Source organism: Chrysemys picta, chromosome 2 (genome assembly GCF_011386835.1).
Source record: "Chrysemys picta bellii isolate R12L10 chromosome 2, ASM1138683v2, whole genome shotgun sequence".
Taxonomy (NCBI): Eukaryota; Metazoa; Chordata; order Testudines; family Emydidae; genus Chrysemys; species Chrysemys picta.
Window position 1 is genome coordinate 198,458,927 of NC_088792.1, and position 23,750 is coordinate 198,482,676.

At 43.0% G+C, this 23,750-nt stretch overlaps 1 protein-coding gene across 10 annotated transcripts in view; it reads left to right on the top strand.

Moving 5' to 3' along the window:
* The window catches only part of CDH19 (cadherin 19), a 168,125-nt gene that overhangs the window by 116,461 nt on the left and 27,914 nt on the right, over window positions 1-23,750 (top strand). For 9 of the 10 annotated variants that reach the window (XM_065585194.1, XM_065585196.1, XM_065585195.1 and 6 more), the window contains 5 exons: window positions 3,371-3,665; window positions 16,182-16,301; window positions 17,758-17,922; window positions 21,618-21,802; window positions 23,160-23,413. In XM_065585194.1, coding sequence (XP_065441266.1) covers window positions 3,371-3,665; window positions 16,182-16,301; window positions 17,758-17,922; window positions 21,618-21,802; window positions 23,160-23,413 — 1,019 coding nt within the window. The remainder of the gene's footprint in view (window positions 1-3,370; window positions 3,666-16,181; window positions 16,302-17,757; window positions 17,923-21,617; window positions 21,803-23,159; window positions 23,414-23,750) is intronic. The other variant, XM_065585199.1, reaches the window with a different exon arrangement.

Consider the following 23,750-nt stretch of genomic DNA (forward strand, 5'->3'; position numbering starts at 1 on the left):
ACAAACAAAGCTCTGAAAACCAGAAAATACAGAATTAAGGTTCACATTATTCCCACCTGCTTAACTCTGTCCTCTTTGAGTGATGCCACAATTTGCCCCAACAGACATTGTAGCATTCTATCCTTCCGTATGATATGGAACATTGCAGAGCACACAGCATGTGGGTACAGTAGGAGAAACTGTCAGACCACATCCACACTAAGGCAAAAGTCACATTTAAAGCTAGCTTAGTGAAAACCAACTGGCTGTTACTGGCCTGCCCTCGACCGTTTCCCTACACTGAACAAACCACCCATTAGTCACCAGATGTTACCACCCTTTGGCCATTGTATTAAGGACTTTCTGGAACATCACCTGCACTTACGTCTGCCTTGTAGTGCACTGTTACATACACAACCAGACTGTTACAAATTCCCATGATTAGAACTAACTATTGTGCTTCTCTGCTTGCACAGCCAACATAACTCACCACTGAAACCAGGGGATTGTGATCCCTTTGGGAACATTTGCTCCTCTCCTCATATCACAACGTGAACTATGTCATCCTGCTGCAAGTAATCCCTGAACCAGTCAAAAGAGCTGTCCCTAATTCAGCAAAAGGCAGATCAAGTGCCTGCAGATAAATGAAGAAATACAATTGTGTGGGACACAACACATCACATAAAGTGGCACATTTACTTAGTCATTTCTCGTGTCTTCTTATTATAGATAGGACCCTACTAAATTCACAGCTGTGAAAAACATGTCACGGACCGTGAAATCATACCTTCCCCTCCCATGAAATCTAGCTATTGGAAGGAGGTTAGAGGAGGGCCCCCAGCTCCAACTGCTAGTCCCTTCTGGACTGGGGATGGACAGTCCATCCAGACTTACTCTTCCCCTGAACAGATCAGACCCACTTCTGGGTACCTACCCCAGCTGCAGGAACTTGCCGGAGGTGGGTCTGATCTTCCCCATGCTGCAGGAGCGCCCCAGCCAGGGTCTCCTAGTTGCTAGTCCCGGCTGGGCTGGGGAGGCACAGGATTTGCTCTTCCCCTGCATGGCTTCTCTTGGGGGGAGATCAGACCCACCTCCTACTCTGGCAACCTCCTGTAGCTGCAGGAAGCTCTGGCTGCAGGCTGCTTCCCAATCCCGGAACTTCCTGCAGCTGTGGGAGGTACCTGGAGGTGGGTCTGATTTCCCCCCAAGCATGGCCATTCAGGGAAAGAGCAGGTCCTGTGCCTCCTCAGGCTGGCCAGGACTAGCAGCTAGGAGCCTCTGGCTGTGGTGCTCCCAGCAGCATGAGGGAGATCAGACCCACCTCCACCTCCAGGAACCTCCAGGAAAACTCCGGGGGTACTACATTCAGAGCCCAGGTTTAAAGTCAGTGCAGAAGTGAGGGTGGCAATCCTGTGATCTCCCCCTTACAACAGCTTTGCAACCCCTCCCATGACATCCTTTTGGGTTGGGACCCCCATGTTACTACACAGTGAAATTTCAAATGTAAACATCTGAAAACATTAAACTGACTAATTTTCATATCCTATGACTGAAATTAACCAGAATGGACCATGAATTTGGTAGGGTCCTAATCATAGGGCACCCCTGGCTGAAACATACTTACAGTATTACCCCAGTGGCTCTCTCCAGCTCCAGAGGGGGCAGAGTTTAGGTTGTGAGAAAGGACAAGGCTGGTGTGTACCTTAACTCTGTATCCTGGTTTTTAGAGGTTTAAATATGGGTGCACGTGACATTCTGGAATGCTATGAGACATTGCCAGTTAACGGTAACTCTGCGTTAATGAAGTTTTTTGGGCTGTGAATACCCACAATTACAGCCCACATGAGGGACTATCTCTCTGCTCATGGTACACCAGTGCTGCCCGGGGTGGGGGAGGGCAAGTGGGGCCCCGCAAGGGCCCCCACGAAAGTTTTTTGGGGCCGGGTCCTTCACTCGCTCCAGGACCCCCGGAGCTTCTTCCGCTCCGGGTTTTCGGTGGCAATTCGGTGGGGGGGGGGTCCTTCCGCCCTGGGACCCGCCGCCGAAGTGCCGGGTCTTTGGCGGCAATTCCCCACCGCCAAAGACCCTAGGCCCCTGAATCCTCTGGGTGGCCCTGTGGTACACGGCCACAGTAGCAGTCAACAGAGGCCCTGATTCAATATCTCCCTTGATAGAAAAGAGAGGGGGATGGCTGGCAGTTCATTCTTCACAAGGCCATGATGGAACTCTGACATGCTTTCTTTTCCCTGGTCCCAAATAGCGTGGTTCTGCCAACTTTCAGGGAGTGATATAGAGCCCATTTGTTTCACTGGCTTTTACAAGGAAGCAGGGAACAGTGAAGCACTAGCTAATGGGCTGAGATTTGTATTGGAGGGAGCTTCCGCTTGATAGAAGGAATGAAATGACTGAGACTGGATTTTTAATTTTATATAATTGGCAGTGTGCTGAGAGATTGTGTATGGGCACTGTTTATGATTCAAAATCAAAAGGAAATAAATGGAGCACTATAAAATAAAAGACATGTTGGAAATTGTTGTTCTCATAATACCATAATTATAGATCTTTGGCATGTTATAACTGCATAAATGGTGACAAAAGTGCTGTTAACTGGTGTTAATACTAAGAAAATAATAATGACAACATGAACAAATCCGACTGGACCAAAATGATCTCTGTGGCTCAGCCTGGTTAGAGTAAACCTCATCATAAACCTAGTCTTAGCTACAGGAACATAGACCACCACCTTGTAAAGAAATGGGAAATAGCAATCAATTATTTCAAAATAAATAGCACAAAATTACTCCTCCCACCCTCCTCCAAATGGCTTTGTATACATTTACTATTACTGTATAGGTACAGTGCCACTCTTGCTCAGATGTAGATTTACTATTGTTAATAGTATAGTATAATAGTATATTATAAATAGTATAAGAGTATAGTATAATAGTATATATTACAATAATATAAGAGTATATAGATAAATATATATAATATATATATTATATGTTTATCTATGTACTCTTATATTATTGTAATATATATATATGAAAAAAAAAGTTGAACAGTTTTTCACCCCTTCACTATCCCGTTACATAGGTATATAGGCCCTGATTCGGCAAAGCACTCAAACATCAAACAGTGATGTCAACTGAACTTAATCATGTGCTTAAAGTTAAGCAGGTGCTTAAATGTTTAGCTCAATTGTGGCCATAAATCAACAACAACTACTGCATGGTTGGATGGATATATCACAATACCCTGTAGCCTCAGCTTAGTATAAGACCCTAAGAATGCTTACTGTTGACCAGACTCATATAGGTCTGAACAAAAAAAGATATAATTCTTTTGATTTGTTATCCAGAAAATAAATAGTTATCTTTTTCCCTTGTAGCTGAAGTCTGATTCCGACAAACTTGATGGCACTTTCAAATACATTTTGACGGGGGATGGAGCGGGAAGCATTTTTACTATCGATGAGTATACAGGTACAATTCATGTGACCCAGAAGCTTGATCGAGAAGAGAAACCTTTCTACACTCTAAGAGCACAGGCAATTAACAGGAATACCCAGCTGCCTGTTGAACCTGAGTCAGAATTTATCATCAAAGTTCAGGATATCAATGATCAGGAACCAAAGTTCTTGGATGGACCTTATGAAGCCACTGTTCCAGAGATGTCTCCTGAAGGTAAAAGAAAGTCAAGAACCAAACTCTTTTTTCCCACCTTGCTGGACCATTATATTATTTTAAAATATTTATATCCTATTTTATAGAGTGCCTTTCATTCAGAAGGGCTCCAGAGCATTATCCCAAAGGGGAGCTCTAACCCTGCAAAGACTTACAATGCAGGCTTAACTTTAATATGTGAGTAGTCCTACTGAACCCATGGGCATGTTTACCTTTAAGCATGTGGGTAGTTCCATGTGCATAAGTCTCTGTAAAATCAGGGTCAAAATGAGCAGATATATAATTATGGCTACATCCCTTCATACACATTATGGATACATCCCTTCGTACACCAATGAAACCCAGCCAACTTCTAGGCTTGAAAATAGTAGCTGTTAAATATCAGGATACAGCAACGTTGCATTTCAAGACAGGCAGAATATTGTATCAAGTTGAGGTTGCAAAGGAGAAGTGAGGGAAATAGAATGTAACATTCAAATTTAAAGTTGGCTAAGACTCCACTCCTCTAATCTCTCAAAAAGTGTCACATATCATGTTTACTGGTCACAACCTGTCTGTTCTTCAGGCTTATATCCATGGAAAACTAACACTATACATTTAAACAGCAAGGATCTATAACCCCTATTGACTCTTCTAAGTACATAAATGTGAGCTCAAACTAAATGAAAATTACTTAATAACCTCTTTCAGGCTACTCTGAGTGTGTATGATGATTAAATCATAAGCTTTTATTATACTCCATGTAATACACCATGTACTGTAAATGGAACAGAAGAGTGCCATTCACATCATGGGTAGTCAGTATTTTCCCCCTAATTTAGTTCCAGATTTCAAGTTTAATAATCTGGTCTTTGTTTGGAATTGTGTGGGGATGTAATAGGGTGGCGTGGCACTGCACTGACCAAAGATACAATTCCTTCTTTCTGGCATGCAGTGAGAGTGTTCACACTTCACCATCCTTTAGACTGGTGACACTTGTTCCCTAATCCTCGCCCAGTCAGTTTCCCTCCATTCGGGATGAATTATGCTCTGGAGGTGCAATAAGGGAAACACCCCTGTATTCCTTAAGCATGGAGACGGAAATTTTCCCTGCCCTTTGGATAGGTTGCACTAGAGGAGAGGGGTCTTGAAGGTAATTTGTATTCCCTCTCTGACCTTGCATCCTTATGTTAGGGCCAGACAGAATTTGGACCATGATTTGGAATATGTCTGGAAGGTTGGTACTGAAGGTAACAAGTAAAGATACCCTCCTGTCAAAAAAGGAAAATTAGGAAAAGAAAGCAACTGGCACAAATGAGCAGGTTATAGATAACTCTCATGTCCAAATTGTCCTGAAAGACAGGAAAAAATGGATCCTTTAAAATTTACTCAACAGATCCCTCTAGTCTCTTTAATTACTACCTTCATCTACTTCAGTTATTTCCATTGCAAATAATACTGAAAAGAAAGTCAAACATTGTGCCAGTTAAAACTGTGTGAATTAATAAGCTCATTACCTCAATAACATCAGTGATCATAAAAGCTAATAAAAACTATGTATCATTCAGCATTACCCATTTACTGTTAGGGCAGCTTCACTGAATTTGTCACAGCCTCACAGAGAGATGTAAACTACAACTTCCTGTGCTGGTCTGGATCTCAGCTACGAAGCAGGAGAGATTTAGTCCAGAGGCCAGGAGGCAGTGCTTCCCTCATATACATATAGTAAAGGGATTCGACCCAGTATTTGGGTATATGATTTAGAGTGTGTTCAGGGTGAGTGCACTGTCATTGTTCCTATCCCCTGTCTCTAATAAAGTGGGAGGTGAGGAAGTGACAGTTGAAGGGGAAGAGGGGGATGGTGGAGGGACAGAGGCAGGCTGGGGGGAACCTGAGAGAGAGACAGAAACAAAGTCTGTGAGTAAACTGAGAGAAACAGGCTGAGAGGAAGAATGGCCACATGGACAGAGGGAAACCAGGACTGAAACTGGTGAGTGAGTGGAGAAGCTGAAGTTGAGCAGGACAGACAAAAATGCAGGAGAGGGTCCCCTGAGTTCAATGCTGGCTGGTCAAGTCAGTGTGTATTTGATGGCATGTTCCTGAGCAACCATTCCTGTAGGCTCCTGAGCATCGGACCTGGTCACCTCCTGTCATTGATTCATAATGTCCCAGAGATCTAGAACAGGAAAACCAAAGGTCCTTCAGATCCCATGGGTCTGGTTTAATGTGCACCCCGCAAGTAAGCACCACTGGAGTCAAGTCCATCTTTTCAGGAAGTCACAAGAGGCACTTGGGGCTCAAAGATTAACTTGGGTATTAGACAGCACCCAGTGAGATATCTGGGGAGAGGGGAACCTAGAACTACTACTACTACTACTAATAACAATAATAATAACCTATAAGATAATAGCCTGTACATACTGAGATAGATATAGGTTTTTTTCTCTATTTAGAGAGTTATATTTAGTTAAGTACACTTAGTAGTAAGTTAAAGTGTGTGTGTTTATTCAAACAGTTATTTTTATTATATATATTCTTCATATATTTAATGTTATTGTAAGTAGATGGAAACCAGTTCCATTTGTTTCAATTTAAATAAAATCCCTGTTGTGTTTTTTTTTTTGACAACCATCTTATCTATCATTAAATAACCATTTATCATGGTGTAACACCCACACCCTGCCTCCATCTCTCATCTGCTGAATAAATTATATCATCACTATGATGGATCATTACTAAATCATGGTCAGTGATTTTGGGATAGGGTGATGCTTGGTTGTATTTCAAATTATAACATGATAAACTACTCCGAGAGGCCAGTTTACACTCATTTGGGCTTCCCATAGAGCAGGGGTCGGCAACCTTTGGCACGTGGCTCGCCAGGGTAAGCACCCTGGTGGGCCGGGCCAATTTGTTTGCCTGCCACATCCACAGGTTCAGCCAGTTGCGGCTCCCACTGGCTGCGGTTCGCTGCTCCAGGCCAATGGGGGCTGCGGGAAGCAGCGCAGGCCGAGAGGTGTGCTGGCCGCGGCTTCCCACAGCCCCCATTGGTCTGGAGCAGCGAACCGCAGCCAGTGGGAGCTGCCATCAGCCGAACCTGCGGACGCGGCAGGTAAACAAAGTGGCCTGGCCTGCCAGGGTTCTTACCCTGGCAAGCTGCATGCCAGAGGTTGCTGACCCCTGCCATAGATGGAGCATGTTCATTCTGCAGCCAGGGATCCATAAGACTGCACTAGCAGATGCCACTTGCAGATCCACTTAATCAGCATATCTACTACCACCAGGCTATACCCACGTCCTGACAGTGATGACCACTTTGGGGCCTGTTCTGGGCCCTCCACTGCCACAGAATTCTGTCTTGGCAGACATTTTGGCCTTAAAACCCTTCCATTTAGGTTTGCATGGAGACAGGCATAAATCTAGAATTGGCCCTTAGTCTATGTAATTGATGTTTAGAATTGACTATACACATGATACGAACATTGAATTAACATAAAAATAGGAGCATAAACAGGCATCAGTAACCCATGAAAAATGGTTTTAAAATGTTAACCTTCTAGCAAATACCACAGTGGAAGATGAATTAATAAGGAAATAATGGCTAATCAAAAATGTTTCACTTCCCTCTGTTTTCCGAATTTACATTTATACATTAATATTTTGTGTGTTACTTATATATTTGTTTCCTTTAATTATGTGACAATTAAATTCTTATCCATGAAAAGTGCTGACTTGACAGCTCAAGAGATTGTAGGGCAGATCCTCAGCTCGGTGGAGCAGGGCCACTTTACATCATCTGAGTTTCGGATCAATATTTTTCTATAATCCTTCAAAGAGCTACACCATGGGGTGCAGTTGTGAAAGCTTTCTTGCTCTGTCCTGCCTATAAACCTCAACCCTGAGGGTTATAAGGTAGTTACATCTCCACAGGAATAAACTCGGGCCTTGACCTCTTGGCTGAGTCTGCCAACAAGGGTGCCAGTTAGGGCCAATTGTATTGGCGATGTGTGTGTGTGTGTGTGTGTGTGTGTGTGTGTAGACCTGTTCCCTAGGAACTTTTTTGAAACCATCAGCTTATTTCAAATACTCCAGCAAACTGCTTTTAGATGATGCTAAAATAATTAGTGACCGGGGATAGAAATTGACCATGTAAAATGAAAGGCTCAAAGCCCTATATCCAATCCCCTGAATCATTTATTATTTATTTCCATTTTAATATATCAGAGAAGTCCAGAATAATATGACTTAAATATTCCATCTGGTTAAAGGTTTCTTTTAATCTAAGATATTCTTCTAAAATCATGTAAGAGGTACTTGTACTTCGACAATTACAGATCTAGTGCCTATATCCTCCCCTTAGCACAGAAAGTAGTAAAATTCCCTCAGCCTTACCTGAATGAGTGATCTCTGAGAAGACTCTCTGCATGCTTCCCTCTTGGAGGGACACTTGGTTTACAGAAGTGATAGATTCATGGTCTTCTGATCATCCCAAGTCATGAATATAAATCTAGGTGAAAGCCTGCAGATCTTGAGACACCCATATAAAGCAGCTTTCTCTGGGTGCACCAGGGTGCGGGAACCCCTGCAGCACTGACAACATGGTCATTTAAAAAGTTATACTGCTACAGACAACTCCCATACCCACACTGGCTGAACATGCCCCTTTACCCTCACTCATACTGTCATTAGAACAGAGGCCTGGTCTACACTGGAGGGCAGGAGGGGGAAATTGATCGAAGTTACATGACTTCAGTTATGTGAATGACATGGCTGAAGTCAACGTATTTAGACCTACTCACCATGGTGTCTTCACTATTTATCACGTCTAGACTAGACGCGATAAATCGATCCCCGCTGGATCGATCGCTGCCCGCCGATCCGGCGGGTAGTGTAGTCATACTCTTAGAGTGGTGTTAAATACTGGCTACCAGTGCTGCATTGTGTGTAGAGACTGCACCCTGAATCTGGACAAAGCAAGTAGAGACAGGCCAAAGACCTTAGTTTCTCGGCCTCCTAAAACATCAATTCCAGTAGAGGGTTCTCTAACCTACCAGCAGATGGAGACTGGAAACAGCAATGCTTTGTGACGTCAACCCCATGCCAGTTCAGCACACCAGTTCTTTCTTCTCTGCCAGCAGACAGAATTCCCCTTGGCTGAGTTAAGCATGTCAGTTTGCTTGTATCTTCTAGCTTAGGTTCCTTTCAGATCTGGGCATCACCTAGTGAGCAATCAGCACTACAAGGCTCTGTGCTCATCTTCTGCCTCTGGGAAAGAGTTCTCTGCTGGCAGACAAGCACAGACCAAGGAAAATAAGGTGACAGCAAGCACTGCATAGTCAAAGACAATAATGCATTGCTTTCCCTAGTGTGCACACAGAATCCTCTGACCCCCCACACATATTGGAAAATTTAGCTCAAAGTTAGGTTCAAATACCAATATTTATATTAACATAAATGCAAATGAGTATAAGAGTTAGTATGCTTTCTAAGCTCTCCCTTATCTGCTGCATTTAAATTTTATTAGGATTTTATATGCAAGTGTCATAGTAAATGAAACATGTATCTGTAAATGGACTCTTCTGGGAGTACAAGACTATGGTTTTCCCTTAGGCATTTGGTATGATTTTATATAAAGTGCTTCCCATAGTGCTATTAGACTTCTACAAATGCAGTACATCTTATGGAATGGGTAGGAGTCAGATGCAATGATATATCAGTATGTAACATGTTTTATCTATTTGGGGCCTTAGTTAGAAAAACAAAAGGATATTTCCCATATGACTGTCCTGTAGCTACCTAATATGTTATAACAGGTAAATGACACTGATGTTTGCACCATAGGAGGCTCCAATAACAAAGAGAACAATTTTATCTTTAAAGAGAATGTACCAGAAAGCAGTGTACCCAAGTTAAATGTTAGCGTAGTATCATAAAGAAAGTGTAAATAGATTTATTATCTAGATCTACGTTTGAACATATAAAACACATATTTGGGTCTGAACTGTTTTATAAGTATTGTGTAATCCAACTGTACTGTATTCAAAGACACAAGTGTGTGAAAGCTGATGGGTACGTTTGAGTAACTTGCATCTTTGGCATACCAAGGTCAAGTTCATTGTCCTTTCCAAACTTCCATTCCTGCATAAATGATACTTCCATAAATGGTATCATAATTCTGAACAATACCAATTAGGCCATCTATTATGTCATTTTTCTTCTGGAACTTTAGAAAATGGCTTAAAAATGTGTGAGCCCACTAGTATAAAGTATAACATTTGTATTTGCTGATTTATATTTTTAATTCCAAGCAGGAAGCTGCAAAAATCGTTTATACTATTGTTTCAGGGATGCTAAGAGCATATTAGCAGTTGCAACTTTTTATTATTCAGGCATAACTGCCCACGTTGACATGTTTAATGAAACACTATTCCACTGAGGTAACTTCTTGCTTTTGCTAACACAGGTAATACTCATACAGAAAAATCTTCCATCTGAGGTGAGAAATTCAAAATTGGAAAGGAATCTCTCCTTGGAGAATGTGTAGTGTTGGGCTACCTAGTACCACATCCATATTTAACCCATGATGTGGAATCTCATTCCTTGGGAGATGTGAGAAAACAATCCCCTCAAAATAAAGCTCACCCCTTTCAAAAATATGTTCCAAATTTTAAAATGGAAGTTCTCTTCCAACTGAGGTTCAAGCAGGAGAGGAGCATTTACCCTAACCTTGAGACTGGACTCTCTTTACCAGATTACCACTACTTGCTTACTTCTCCTTTTATACCCTGCACTAGGGCCTGGCAGAGCCCACCTGTAGGAGCTCCATGCTCATTAACCTTTCCTTGTTTGGTTCTATACCTCAGCAGAGCCAACACAGAACCAGAGGGATTGGACTGGAGCTGCTCAGATGGGCAGCACTACCAATCACAGCTTCAAGTATTCATTTTTTAATAAAATGAGTAGAAAATAAAACATGGCTTTAACTGAATGAGACCCAATAGGTTGCAATCATCATATTGCAGTCACATAAGCAATCTCTTTTTCTGTGTATCTATATCCCTGATCTATTAAATATAATCCCATAAAACAGCACATTTCTGAGCTTTACTGTTTGTATTTTGGTTCCTGTTTCAGAGATGGCATCAATCATACACTGTATCCACTGGATTATCCACAGTGGTAGCTTTTGTCAATATTAATACTCAGTTACTTCAAAAGGGCTGCATTATTTTCATGCTTAACAGTGATTTTCGTATGGCAGGAGTGGTTCAGTGAGACTGATCTCTGGTGACCTTCTGTTTCTAGATCACAGTTTGTTTTGAGTTAACATTTATGTACTTGAGTGTACTTACTCATCAGTCATATTTGAGAACAGTGTTGCTTCTGAAGTTGTAAGCCTCAAATGTTTGTGGTTGTTGAAGATTAACCTGTCAATTTATCTTTGAAATTTCTTGCCAGCAATAGAGAGATGTATATATCACCAGTTTGATCAGCGGCAGAGCCAGATTTTGCAACTAGAGGGATAATGGGTTGAAAAAGTGTGGTTGATGCATCCCTTGATTTTGACTGCACCTCCCCTCTGCCTTGCACCATTATAGTGCTCCCCATCTGTTCCCTGCAATGCTTCATGGTTTCCTCCATCCCCTGGGACCAGGGACACACTCCACATCGAGCCCTTGCAACCCTGCCCCTGGAGCTGCTCAGTTCAATCATAATGGGGCCCCCTGTCTGTCTACCCATACTCCACACCCCCGGCCCCCCTCCCCTGCCTGGCCCCCCAGCAGCAGTAGCATGTGCCCAGAGTGGTGGCAGCAGCAGCTGGGGCAGCAATATCCACAGAGACTGGTGCGGAGCAGTAGGTGCAGGCTGGCACCAACATAGAGCCGGGTGAATCACTGCACTTGTAACCAAAGCCCCACCCTCAGACACAGGTGCTGAACAGCTCGGGACTGCTCCTGGTAGTACCCGTGATCTTATTCGCTGGGGGTGGGGCGAGAGTGCTTCCCCATCAGGCACAGCCTATTTGGGGGATGCTTCCTGCTCCAATGAGCAGCCCCTGAGAAAGAGGCAGGAGCACTTCCCCACTAGTGCAGTAGAGGGTCATTTTTTGCTGTTCACAGCCCCAGCCACCCCCTGCACTGGGCAGCCCCACCATCTTCAGACCCCACCATCACCACTGCCACTTATACCATTTCTGCCCATCGGCGGCCCCCAAAATTTGCAGCCCTAGGCAGCTGCTTATTCTGCCTATAGGTAGAGTGGATTCTACATAACACGCTCGAAAAAGTGCCACATATACACATAAAGGCCACGAGTGTGTGTGTGTGTGTGTGGGGGGGGGGACTCTCTCTTCTCTCCACTCCCCACTCCCATTAGTTTCACTCTGAGACTGATATTATAGGCATGTTCTGAGGGTGGTATTCTATACTTGCTCTAGACATAGAACTGCTCTTGAAGTTAACAGCAAAGGAACAGCATTTCGCTCCAGACTACTGCTTTTTCCAGACTACTGAGTCTTTAGTCTGAGAAGTTTCTAAAAGAGTATTTTAATATCCAGAGAGTGGCCTCAACTCGGATCAAGATATTTTGAGAAGATACTGTATTTTACACTAGTGACCCCAAACCTTCAGGGTGTTGCTGACTTAATTATCAGAGAAAACATGCAACAGAAGAGACTGTCTTATGATAAGATGTTATAATGTGATCATATGTCAGAAAGTCATGGAAAGTGGCTCTGGGTCTTGTTTTTCCTCAAGAGAGGTAGCTATTTGTATTCTTATATAGAAGTCAGGTAAGAAATAAGATAAAAATAACCATTTTATTATAAAATGATGATGCTGAGGAATATTTCTTTGCAAGGATATCCTCATGGATGGCCCATGGGGATGTTGTCAATTTTGGATCTAGGACATGACTGACTCCCAACTAGAGATGAAATCGTGTTCTGCAGATTGATTTTGCTATCTCTTTTGCAGTAGGAAAGGCTCATTAAAGGCCTCAAGGATATAAAATGCTATTAGAGTCTTGTTCTATTTCCTGGCTGCTTTGCTTGTTAACAGTTTATTTCTATCAGCTCCTCTGTAGGTTTTAAATTAGAGGTTCATACAATATTCGTCTTTTGTTTTGGTTTGTTTTTTATATGGAGCACTTTAATAAAACATCTTAAAACATATTCAATGGAAAATAAATCTGAAAGTAGCCCATTCACATATCATAAATTAGAAAAACTGAGGACAATATACAGTATTTGCCAATATAGAGATAAAATCCCACTGGAAAGTCCCAAGTTAATCTTTTGTTTTAATATAAATTGAAAAGGAGAATGGAACCAGTACAGAGGCGGAAGAAAAGAAGAAATATTAAGCCTTCTATTGAGCCTATTTTTGGAACATACACTCTACCATTCTCTCTCTGCACTGTAGGATGACATAGCTGGGTACATGAAATGGTTAGAAGTCAGGTACAGTGTACTATTCTATTCTAAGTTACCATATATACTCGTTCATAAGCTGAATTTCTTTAGTAAAAAGGGAAGCACCAGAGACGGGGGTCGGCTTATGAACGGGTATGGAGAGGGACACAGCCCCTCCTCACAACAGAGGGAGCAAGGAGAGGCAGCACAGCCAGCAGAGACAGAAGGGAAGAGGCGAGGCCAGAGTTTCTCCACTTCTGGCCATGCTGCTCTCCCCTCAGCCTCCAAAGCAGCTCCAGCTCTGGGGCTGGCAGGCTGCAGCCGTGCTGCTCAGCTCCGCCCCCCCAGAGCAGGCTGTGGCCGCGCCGCCCGGGTGCCAGAGAACGCTTCGGCCGTGCCGCCCGGCCCAGCCCGCTGGAACATGCTGCAGCTGTGCCGCCCGGTCTGGCCCGCCGGAGCAGGTTGCAGCCATGCTGCCCAGTCTGCCGGAGCAGCTCCAGCCAGGTTAGAGACATCCTTCCCTGGCCCTCCCCAAATAAGATGGGAAGGGCTGGGATTGGGCGAGTGTGTGGGTCCCGGGCTAGGGGTGGGGTCATGTGGAGGGTGGTCACCGGGATTACTCCCCTGACTCCCAGCTTCTCCCCCCCAAAAAAATTTCCCCACCAGTTGCTGTCCCGGCTCGTCAGGGTAAGCAGCTGGCGCGCCGGGACACTGTTTACTTAGGTTTACCTCCGTACCTGTGGATGCTCAAGATAAACAAACTCAGACCACTAGTGGCTTATCCTGATGGCCCGGGAGCCAAAGTTTGCTGACCCCTGAATTATAGTGTCGGTTTATGAATGGGTTATAAAAATTTGTACTTATCCATCTTGGGGGGGTGGGGTGGTCAGCTTATAAACGAACCGGCTTATGAGGTTTTTATACCACACTCATCACCATAGTACCTGAGTACCTTCCAGTAGTGCATTAATCAGCATGACTACATATTTATCACAGGTTTGTTTTCTCATTTTCTCTCCAGTGAGAGAAATATGTGCAGTGGAATGTCTTGTTTTGGCAGTGTGTGGCTTATATATACACATACTGCTGCTATGTAGTTCTGTTAGGAGAAGGCAAGATCAAAGAAATGAGCCTTGAACTTGGAGTAAAAAAAGTGATGAGGTTGTAATGGTCCCTACTTCCTCGGGGAGTTAATTCCACAGCCTTAGACAGTCTCTGGAGAAGATGTTGTCTCCTGCACAGACAAGATTTACTCTTAATCTTGAGAGTTCAACTGTGTCACAGGAACATAGTTGTCAACCACAGTCTTAGACACCCTGGGCCCAGGCCATGTAGTGCTTTGAAGATAAGGACTGAGACCTTTAACTTGTTTTTAAATTATGTGGGAAGCCTATAGAGAGTGGAAGGTGGGTTTGATGTATTTGTAGCAGCCTGTGTTGCTGAGAGGATGTGGTACAACATTCTGAACTACTTGGAGTTTCCTAAGTGCTGAAGGATGCATGACCAGTTATAGTGAATTGCTGTAATCCAGCGGAGAGGTGACAAAGGCCAGGTCACCAAGATGGAATGGAGTTTCCAAGCCAGATGGAGATGGTAGAAAATCTTATTTGTAGATGCTGATATGTAAGAGCTCAACTTCAGAAAGGAATATAAGAGTTCTCCTTTACAGACTGAATTGACTACGGACTGATTGACCAATTGTGAGTGCACTATGGTTGCAAACTCTTCCAAATCCTGTCCTCTGCCCACCAGCATCACTTCTGTCTTGATCCGCCTCAGCTTCAGCCAGCTTTTCTTCATCAAAGAACTGATCTTTTCCAAGCACTGGGCCTTTTTGGTGGTTTGCGATGTGGTCATATTTGTTGAAGGATAGGTACACTTGTGTATCATCAGCATATTGCTGTCATTTAAGTTTTGATCTGACCAGTTCACGTAGTGCAGGGGTCTCAAAGTCCCGGCCCGTGGGCAATCTGCGGCCCGGGAACCTCCCCACTGTGGCCTGCGGAGAGACGCATGCAGCCACATTGCTGGCAATGTCTGCTGTAAGCGCCACCCCACCCCACTCCGCAGCTCCCATTGGTTGGGGGAGAGGGAAAGAGATACCATCACTAGTTGCCGGGCAGAGTCAGCCATGGAGGCAGCATCACCTTTTTCCACAATGAATATAAACAAGTCAAAATACCGAATACAACTATCTGATGCACACCTTGCTGCAATCTGGAAGGTTTTAACTGTGGCCAAACATCAACAAATTGACAGAACTGAAGCATTGCCAGGTGTATGGTAAAGATTTAAAACTCTCTGGCAGGCGAAGGATTGTATAAAGTTGTATGACAGTTTTATTATTTCTAAGAAATTCAAAATAAAAAATATAATATAAACATTTTCTTTTCTGAACACCATCTTCAGTGACATTATTGGCCTGCTAGGAGGACTGGCACTGGCCCTAAGGTAAATTGAGTTTGAGACCCCTGACCTAGTGGTTGTGTGTAAATCCTGAAAATAACCAGAGAAAAAATTGATCCTTCTGGGACTGCACAAGTAACAGGTCTAGTGGTGAAGGTACAGTTTCCCATCATTACTCATTCGGTACATCCCTCCAGGAAGGACTCAAACCATCTTAGTGCATTACCCTGAACAATTGCCACCTCTCTCAGGTAAGATAGCAGAATCTTGTGGTCAACAGTGTTGAATGCCACGGAGAGATCCAGGAGGATGAGAATGGATGTCTGTCCTCTATCCATGGACAGCAGAAGATCAACCATCAGTGCAATTAAGGCAGTTTCAGTCCCAAGTCCTTGCCTGAATCCAGATTATGCAGGGTTTAGAATGTTAGCTTTAGTTACATGAGCATTTAGTTGGCTTGCTCGAGAATGAGACGTTTGACACTGGGTGGTAGTTGGCCAGTACTGAATATATTCATACAGTATGAGTTGATTTATATTAAATGAAATGAGTAAAAAAATAGATGTAGACAAAGACGAGACAAGAAGAGAGAATCTGACACTGGTTAAAAGCTATAGATATGCCAAGAGAGAGTTATATGTTATTTATATGGCAAACAGTCATTTCATTTTAAACAAATATATATAAGAAATTTCTTATTTCACTTCTTTTCTTTTCAGGTACTTCGGTGATACAGGTTACAGCTACAGATGGAGATGATCCTGCTTATGGCAATAGTGCCCGACTGCTTTATAGTATTTTGCAAGGACAGCCCTACTTCTCAGTGGAGCCAAAGACAGGTATTGTTAGATCTTCCTATAACCCGAGCTTCATTCATGAACTCTCCTAAAATATCTGTGTGTCAGGTAAAAATTACAATAGATTGTAATCTTATTTTCTCAAGACAGCACCAATATAATGTCCTCAGATCAAACAATCTACCTACCTATCTAGTACCCACACCTGTAGTATCTGAATGTCTCCTGATTTAGGGCTTGATCCTGCTCCTGCTCCTGCTCAAGTCAATGGAAAAAACTCCCATTGACTTGACTAGTGCAGGATCAAGCCCTTAGGGCCCAATTTGGAGACCATTTAAGTCAATAGAATGAGTCATATTTACTTCAGTTGTTTTTGGATGGTGCCCATAGTCACTTCATTAAATTCAATGGAATATATTTCACATAAATCTAAGAAAATTTCAGCCTGTGAGACATTTCAGATATCTCCCTATTTTTAAGACATATATAAAACTGGTTCAAATAATAGTCACGATGCAAACATTAAATTCCAGGACATATAATAATAATACTCCCAAGTCTATAAGATTTTATGTTTAACACCTCAAACAAAATTTAATCAACATAATTTATTTATACCTCAGTAGTTCTCTGAAGTAGGGAATATTATTATTCTCATTTCAGAGATGAGTAAGCTGAAGCACAGAAAGTTAAAGGACTTGCTAAAGGTGAAAGTGAGACAGTGGGATACCCAGGAACATATAAAACAAGAAGTCCTAACTTCCAGCACAAGGCCACATGTGCTATGAACTAATCAGTGTGTATATTATTGGTTGTGGCCAAAGACTTAAAACTTGATGGCATTTGTCTGTTTGTCTGTCAATTTGTATGTAACAAAACAACCTTTCAAAACAGCATCTGATCAATTCTAAAACTTCAGGGAATATTCTAGGAACCAATGAGCAGAACCCTATTGATTTGGGGGATCATGGGGGACATGTGTAGCTCCCTTTACTCCGTTTAACCCAGCTTCAAGTACCTATGTAACTGTATAATGATTAAACCACTGGTTGATAGCACCAATTAATGCCTTTGAGCATAACAATATCCCATTTCTGTCCATCCTCCCAATAAAATTTAACATGGCATGAGCAGAGGATGGGGGGCATTGTGTGGGAAAAGGGCAAATGGGAGGGGCACATAGAATCCCTAGCATGGGGTAATGGGGATGCATATAGAGCCAGGACATGGTGTAATAGGAAACTCTGGCATGGTGGGAAGGAGTCACACAGAGCCCGTGGCATGAGGGAAAGGATGGAGGGTGCAGGGAACCCCTGCAATAAATGACAATGGGAGGGTGTCACATGGGTGGGAGTGTGGGAATGGAAGAATAAGCTCAGCCTACAGATGTTATGAATTGTGAAACCTCTTAGTGGTACTAAATCTGATGCTTCGTTTTGTACTCTTAATGTCTGGTCAGTTATTGTAAATAATGTGCTTAGCTAACTGTATCTTCCAGGGGTCATTAGAATTTCTTCCCAAATGGACAGAGAAACTAAGGAGCAATACTTTGTCATTATCCAAGCCAAAGATATGGTTGGGCAAATGGGTGGATTTTCAGGAACAGCAACTGTAACCATCAACCTCTCTGACATCAATGACAACAAACCCATATTTCAACAAAGTGAGTAAATGGCAAGAAGTTTTATTATTACACATGAGACTGTAGGGAAAATTTAGTACTAGTGCAATGTCAGTGAGTTCAGTGGTATACCCATTTACATCAGATCTACATTTTGCCTTTTATATCAAATAAAAGATTGATAAACCAATAACTTTTCCACACAAAAAAAGCCTGGACTAAATAGCTAGAGAGCTTAAGCAACTGCTATGTTTTGTTATAGTTTTGAGCTAACAAGATACCTACTTTAGGGAAGTTAAATACAAAAAAAGTATTTTTTCTCTCTTGGGGTTTAGAGCATAATTTTTCTTTATTACTGTTAATATACTGACAACTGTAAAATTATGTTTCTCAAAGGATAAAAATTCTCTTTCAGGACTTACTAATTAAACGATAAATACAAACTGAACTAGTAGGGAAGCCATGCATTGCCACTGCTATCTAGCATGCAGCTGCATTCAGGAGAAATAATCACACTATGCTGGTTTAATACAGAAATCTATATTTTAATGGCAGTCTTCCCAGAGTGTGCATCTGTAGAGAGGAGGTTTCACACCACTGGTTTTCTGCACACTGTGGTCACTAATCTGAAATAAAGATTAATTATAAAAGTGTGGAAAACAAAGGTGGTTTCAGAATGAAGTGGTGGGAAATAATTCGGATTTAGATATTTTTTATTCAGAAACCTACCGTAAATAATAATAATGTTGCAAGTGCACACCATACAAATGCTGTAAATCAGTTGGGTCCAACTATTCAGCAGTAGAATTAAATTTAACAGATGAATTCCTAGTCCCACTGAAGTTATTGTGAGCTTTGCTATTGATTTCAACTAAGCTAAGGTTTCATCCAATAGTTTAAAAAAGCCAAAGAGCCACAATCAATCTTCTATTTCCCTGTGCTCAGGCATAGGCAATTGAGCTGCTATGCTGTCCTCCCTATGGATCCCTCAATCTAGCAAGGAAACAGGCAGTGTAGAACCTTAATTTTCTCTCTCCTCCCTTCCCTTTGCCAGGAGACTGAGCTGTAGTCAGTTAGGCCTAGTGGTTGGAGTGGGAGTCAGGCCTAGTGGTTAGAGTCTGAATGCCAGGACCAGGAAGCAGAGTCAAAGGTCAGAACTGACTTACTAGGAGTAAGGGAATGCAGGAGCAGGATTGGTTCTGAGACAGGAGGGGGACAGGAGGGGAACAAGGCTTACTGCAGGGCAGGATCTGGACTGGAGCTGTGGAGGAGCAGAGGAGGAGCAAGGCTTGGCGAGAGACAAGCCCTGGGAGAGAGAGAGGGTGTGGGCGTTGAGCAGCCAGTGAGCTACTGCTGCTGCTGAGCTTAAGAACTGGCCTGTTGACTTCCTCAACAAATCAGGCAAGGCAGTCCATCAGGCAGTCCAGCTGGCTTGTTAGGATGTCAGGAGTGCTGAGCAGGTGCAGCTGCAGCTACAGGGACTTACTCTAACAGTACCTCTCATTAAGGGCATCTTCTAGGTACCCCAGGCCTGGTTTCTGTGAAATGTCCAGAACAGATCCAGGGTGTGGATGTGATTCAGTAGTGAGTAACCAGGCCTGATGAAAGAAGCAAGCCATCGATAGACTCCACCAACTCCAGGATGTCCTTGCGTTAGGTGGGAATATGGTGTATTCATGCAAAGTCCTGATCCATGAAGTTACCTGAGACACTCAAATCCACAAGTGACTCCAGGTGGACCTCGGAGATGGAGAGGTGTCAGACTTGTAGAGGAAGCTGGAGATATGTCGGGACCGCTTGCACATTGCCAAGATACCAGCAGACATATACTAATGTTGGGTACCAATAAGAGGCAGAGAGCAACACCCCAACCCAGACCCTGCTATCAGTGGCTGGGGTTTGGCATTCCCTGACCAGGGTGCCAATTGGACCTTAGCAGGGCAGCCTGACACAAAGTGTCCTGGTCTTCGACAGTATAGGCATATCCCCAATGCCCAACACTGCTTTTTCTCTGTGTCGAGCTGTGTGGGATGGGCTGTGGGGAAGGTGCTGAAGGTTGGTGAGCCAGAGATGGCAGGGCTGGCAGGAGTGGGGAAGCTGACCTTTTTTCTTGGCAGCGTTCCATCAGATGGTTGACAGTTTTTATGCTTTAGGTCAATCAAGGCATCAAGGCATCCAGAGTCGGTGGACAGTCCACTTGTGCCAGCTCTTCTTGATGTCATCATTTAGGTCGAAGTGGAAATGATAATGCTGTGAAGTCTTATTCCATTCAGTATCTGTCCTGGTGCAACACTCCCAGGGGGGCCTCAGCTGTACACTTATGATTAGAGTCACTGAGGACCCACATCCATGATTTGAATGAAGTCTTCAAGTTGGCCCAGGATTGGGCTTGTTTTCTCTAGGAGTATGGATGTCCTCTCCAGAGCCTCCTCAGTCAGCAAGCTGAGAATCAGTTGTACCCTGAATTAATCAGTGGGGAATGACTGCAGGCACAGCAAAAAGAGGAGCCAGCATAGACTGAGGATCCCCTGAACCATGCCCCGATCACCGTTAAACTTATCAGGCAGGAGAATCTTTGGCTCACACCAAGTGGGAGGCAGAGTCAGGGGTGGCATTGCCTGCCTGTGCAGTGCTACATTCTGTGCCTGCAGGACAGTGACGTTGGCTTGCAGGTTAGCAACTTGGGCTTCCAGGATCTGTAAGGCAATCCCTATCTTTAGCAGGGAAAGATTGGCTGGGGAGGTATCCTTACTACCCAGTGCTCTGGACCCCTTGTCAGCCCAGTTTCCCTCTTTTTTAGTTTCAGGCTGCTCAAACTGTCAGGAGAATGGGTTGTAGGCAGTCTGGCCTCGCGGTCGGTGTCCAAATGCCAGGGATCGAGACAGAAGCAGGGCTGAAGTTCCGAAATGGAATCAGAATCTGAATGCCAGAGCCCAGGGTTGAGACACAGTTGGAGTCAGGAATCACAGCCGAGGGTTGGAACCAGATTACCAGGAGACAGGGAAAGCAGGAGTAGGGCTGGTTCTGAGGCAGGAGCAAGATTGGGACTGGGTGGGAACAAGGCTGGGTGCAGGGCAGGAGCTATGGATGAGCAGAGCAGGACTTGGTGAGATGCAAGAACAGGGAGGCAGTGAGGGTGTGGGCGTTGAGCAGCCAGCGAGCTACTGCAGCTGCTGAGCTTAAGAACTGGCCTGCTGGCTTCCTCAGACAATCAAGGCAGGGCAGGACAGGGCAGTCCATCAGGCAGCCTAGCTGGCTCATTAGGGTGTCAGGAATATTGAGCAGGTGCAGCGCCAGGGCCTTATCCTGATACCCTATCCCTACCCCTGCAAAGTAGCAGGCTACCAATAGGATCACTGCTGAGCAGCTGTAGCAGGAATATGACAGTATCTGCTCAGAGAGCTCCCAGCTCACCTCAGAGCTGTTTCTCAGGCAGCAGGGGAGCAGATGTGATGCAGTTATGGAGGTGCTGCCCCCTAGTGCCTCCTCACAGGAATGAGGTTGGTTCAAACACTTCCCTTTGATACTCACATTACCCAGCTCAGTAAACATATTTTCAGTTTATATTCAGGCAAACATTTTTTTCTTAAATAGTCACCCCCCCCATGGCCTCAGGTGAGTGTTTCAAAGGCCACTACTATTCCCCAGGCCACAGGTTGCACACCACTGCTTTCAACTGTTATAGATCATTGACAAAGTTGATGATTAATGTGATGGTACTTGGCTGTTTCTTTAAGAGTTCTACTACATGAATATCTCTGAGGCAGCACCACCAGGCTCTACCATAGGCAAAATCATGGCAGAGGACAGTGACATAGGGGAGAATGCAGCCATGAATTATGTCATCGAAGGAGAGGAATCACTTCTTTTTGACATCATTACTAACAATGAGACCCAAGAAGGAATTGTTATATTAAAAGAGGTGAGACATTAAGAAACCCACTAAAATGAAACATATAATTAATGTTTTAAAATAATAACAACAACTGCTACTAAAACAACAGCACTTCATGTTGTTGTTTCCATGTTTTTTTCTATCTGGCTTCTTTAAGCACTAATAATCTGACTGAAAATAGGATCTGGAATGGTGTGGGGAAAAACAACCTCACTAGCTTAGAAAGTAAATTGATATTTTTGGTTTGTGGCTCAAGCAATCGGGGTCAGGATATCTGGGTTTTATTTCCAGCTTTGCACTTGTCTCCTTATGTGATTGTGGGAAAATGTCTTAGCCTCTCTGTGCCTTGTTTCCTCACCTGTAAAATGGGAAGAATAATAGGAGAGGAGTGTTCTGAGGCATAACACACTGTTAATAAAGAATGTTAAGATCTTGAGATGGAAGGTACTTCTGTGTATAAGTGAAAAGTGTTATGATTTCTTTAGTGAAACACACTCAGGAAGCTTCAGTTGTATATGGGACTTATTTTAGCAAAACATAGGGAGAAAAAGAGTTAGCTACTAGAACTGAACTGATGACAAGGTTTCATTTTAAACCTTGCAGGGGAGGGAAAAGACAGAAAGTAAGTTCATTCAGTTGGTTACCTATGTTCTCAGTTGGTATGGGAAGCCAAAAAATATTCTGTGATGGAGCTAGAGAGCACAGGGTATTTACTCAGAAAATGTCAGCACTTCAGTGAAGTATGGGAGACTAAAGAATTTGATGTTGCTGTCTTTTGCCCATTTGGAACAGTTACAAGGAAAGGAAGCTATTTTGCTAATATTTCCAGCTGTAGTTTGTATTACTAATCCTGACTAAACAAATGGTATGACAGACAGTGTGATCAGTGAATTATTTTCATTGGTTTTCTTAAAGGGGAGGCAGAGTTATTTTTTCTGAAGACTAAACTGTAATAAACTCAGTTTGAACATCTGAAAAGTAACTAATTCCCCTTATTCTACATGAAAATTCATATGGTATATTGTATAGTGTTAACTCTACATGTGAAATAAAGGCATTAAGAAAATAACCTACATTAAACATAAGTGATAAAATAAAGTAAAGTATCCATTACAATACTATTAAATCATAACATCAGAGCAAACCAAGGAAATCAATCCTTAATAGTAAAAGCAAATTAAAGTAAGACACAGATTAATAATTAAACTGTTATTGCAGTGTGTATATATGTGTGTGTAACTGTTTTTAAAACATTCCCAAAAGAAGTGTACCACTATTTCTTGTCTTTAATCTTACATCAGTCATTAATGTATTATTAATTTTCAAATTCTAAAAAAAAAAAAAAAAAAAGGAATATTCCACTTCCCACTTTGTTTGTCTACAGAGAGTGGATTTTGAGAGCAAAAGGAGATACAGTGTTAGAGTAAAAGCTGTCAACAGGCAAATGGATGACCATTTTATGAAAGAAGGGCCCTTTGAAGACACAACCATTATCAAGATCAGTGTGGAAGATGCTGATGAGCCTCCAGTTTTCACCTCACAGAACTATGTGATGGAAATCGCTGAAGGGGCCACAAATGGCTCCTTTGTTGGTGTTATAACTGCCAGAGATCCAGACAATGCCAACAGTCCCATCAGGTACACACTGTAAAATGTAAATAGGTATGCTAGGAAGAAGTGATTTAAAAAACAGGGCTGAGATTTTCAGAGGGGCCCCAAGACTATTTAAGTGAGAAAAATTTCCAGGGGACTCTTTTCCATTCCACAGGTCTGTGCTTCATGAATGAACTAAAGTTCACCTACGTTGTGATAGCCTGGATATCCTTAAAGCAAATAGTCTGGAATAGTAAAATGTCATTTCCCTCCCTCTGGGCTTAATCCTGACCCTGCACAAAGCCTGAATAAATGGGTTTTGTAAATCAATTCTTCATAGTACCCAGCGGATGGAAAAATAGATCAAATAGTGGCCCTGTAG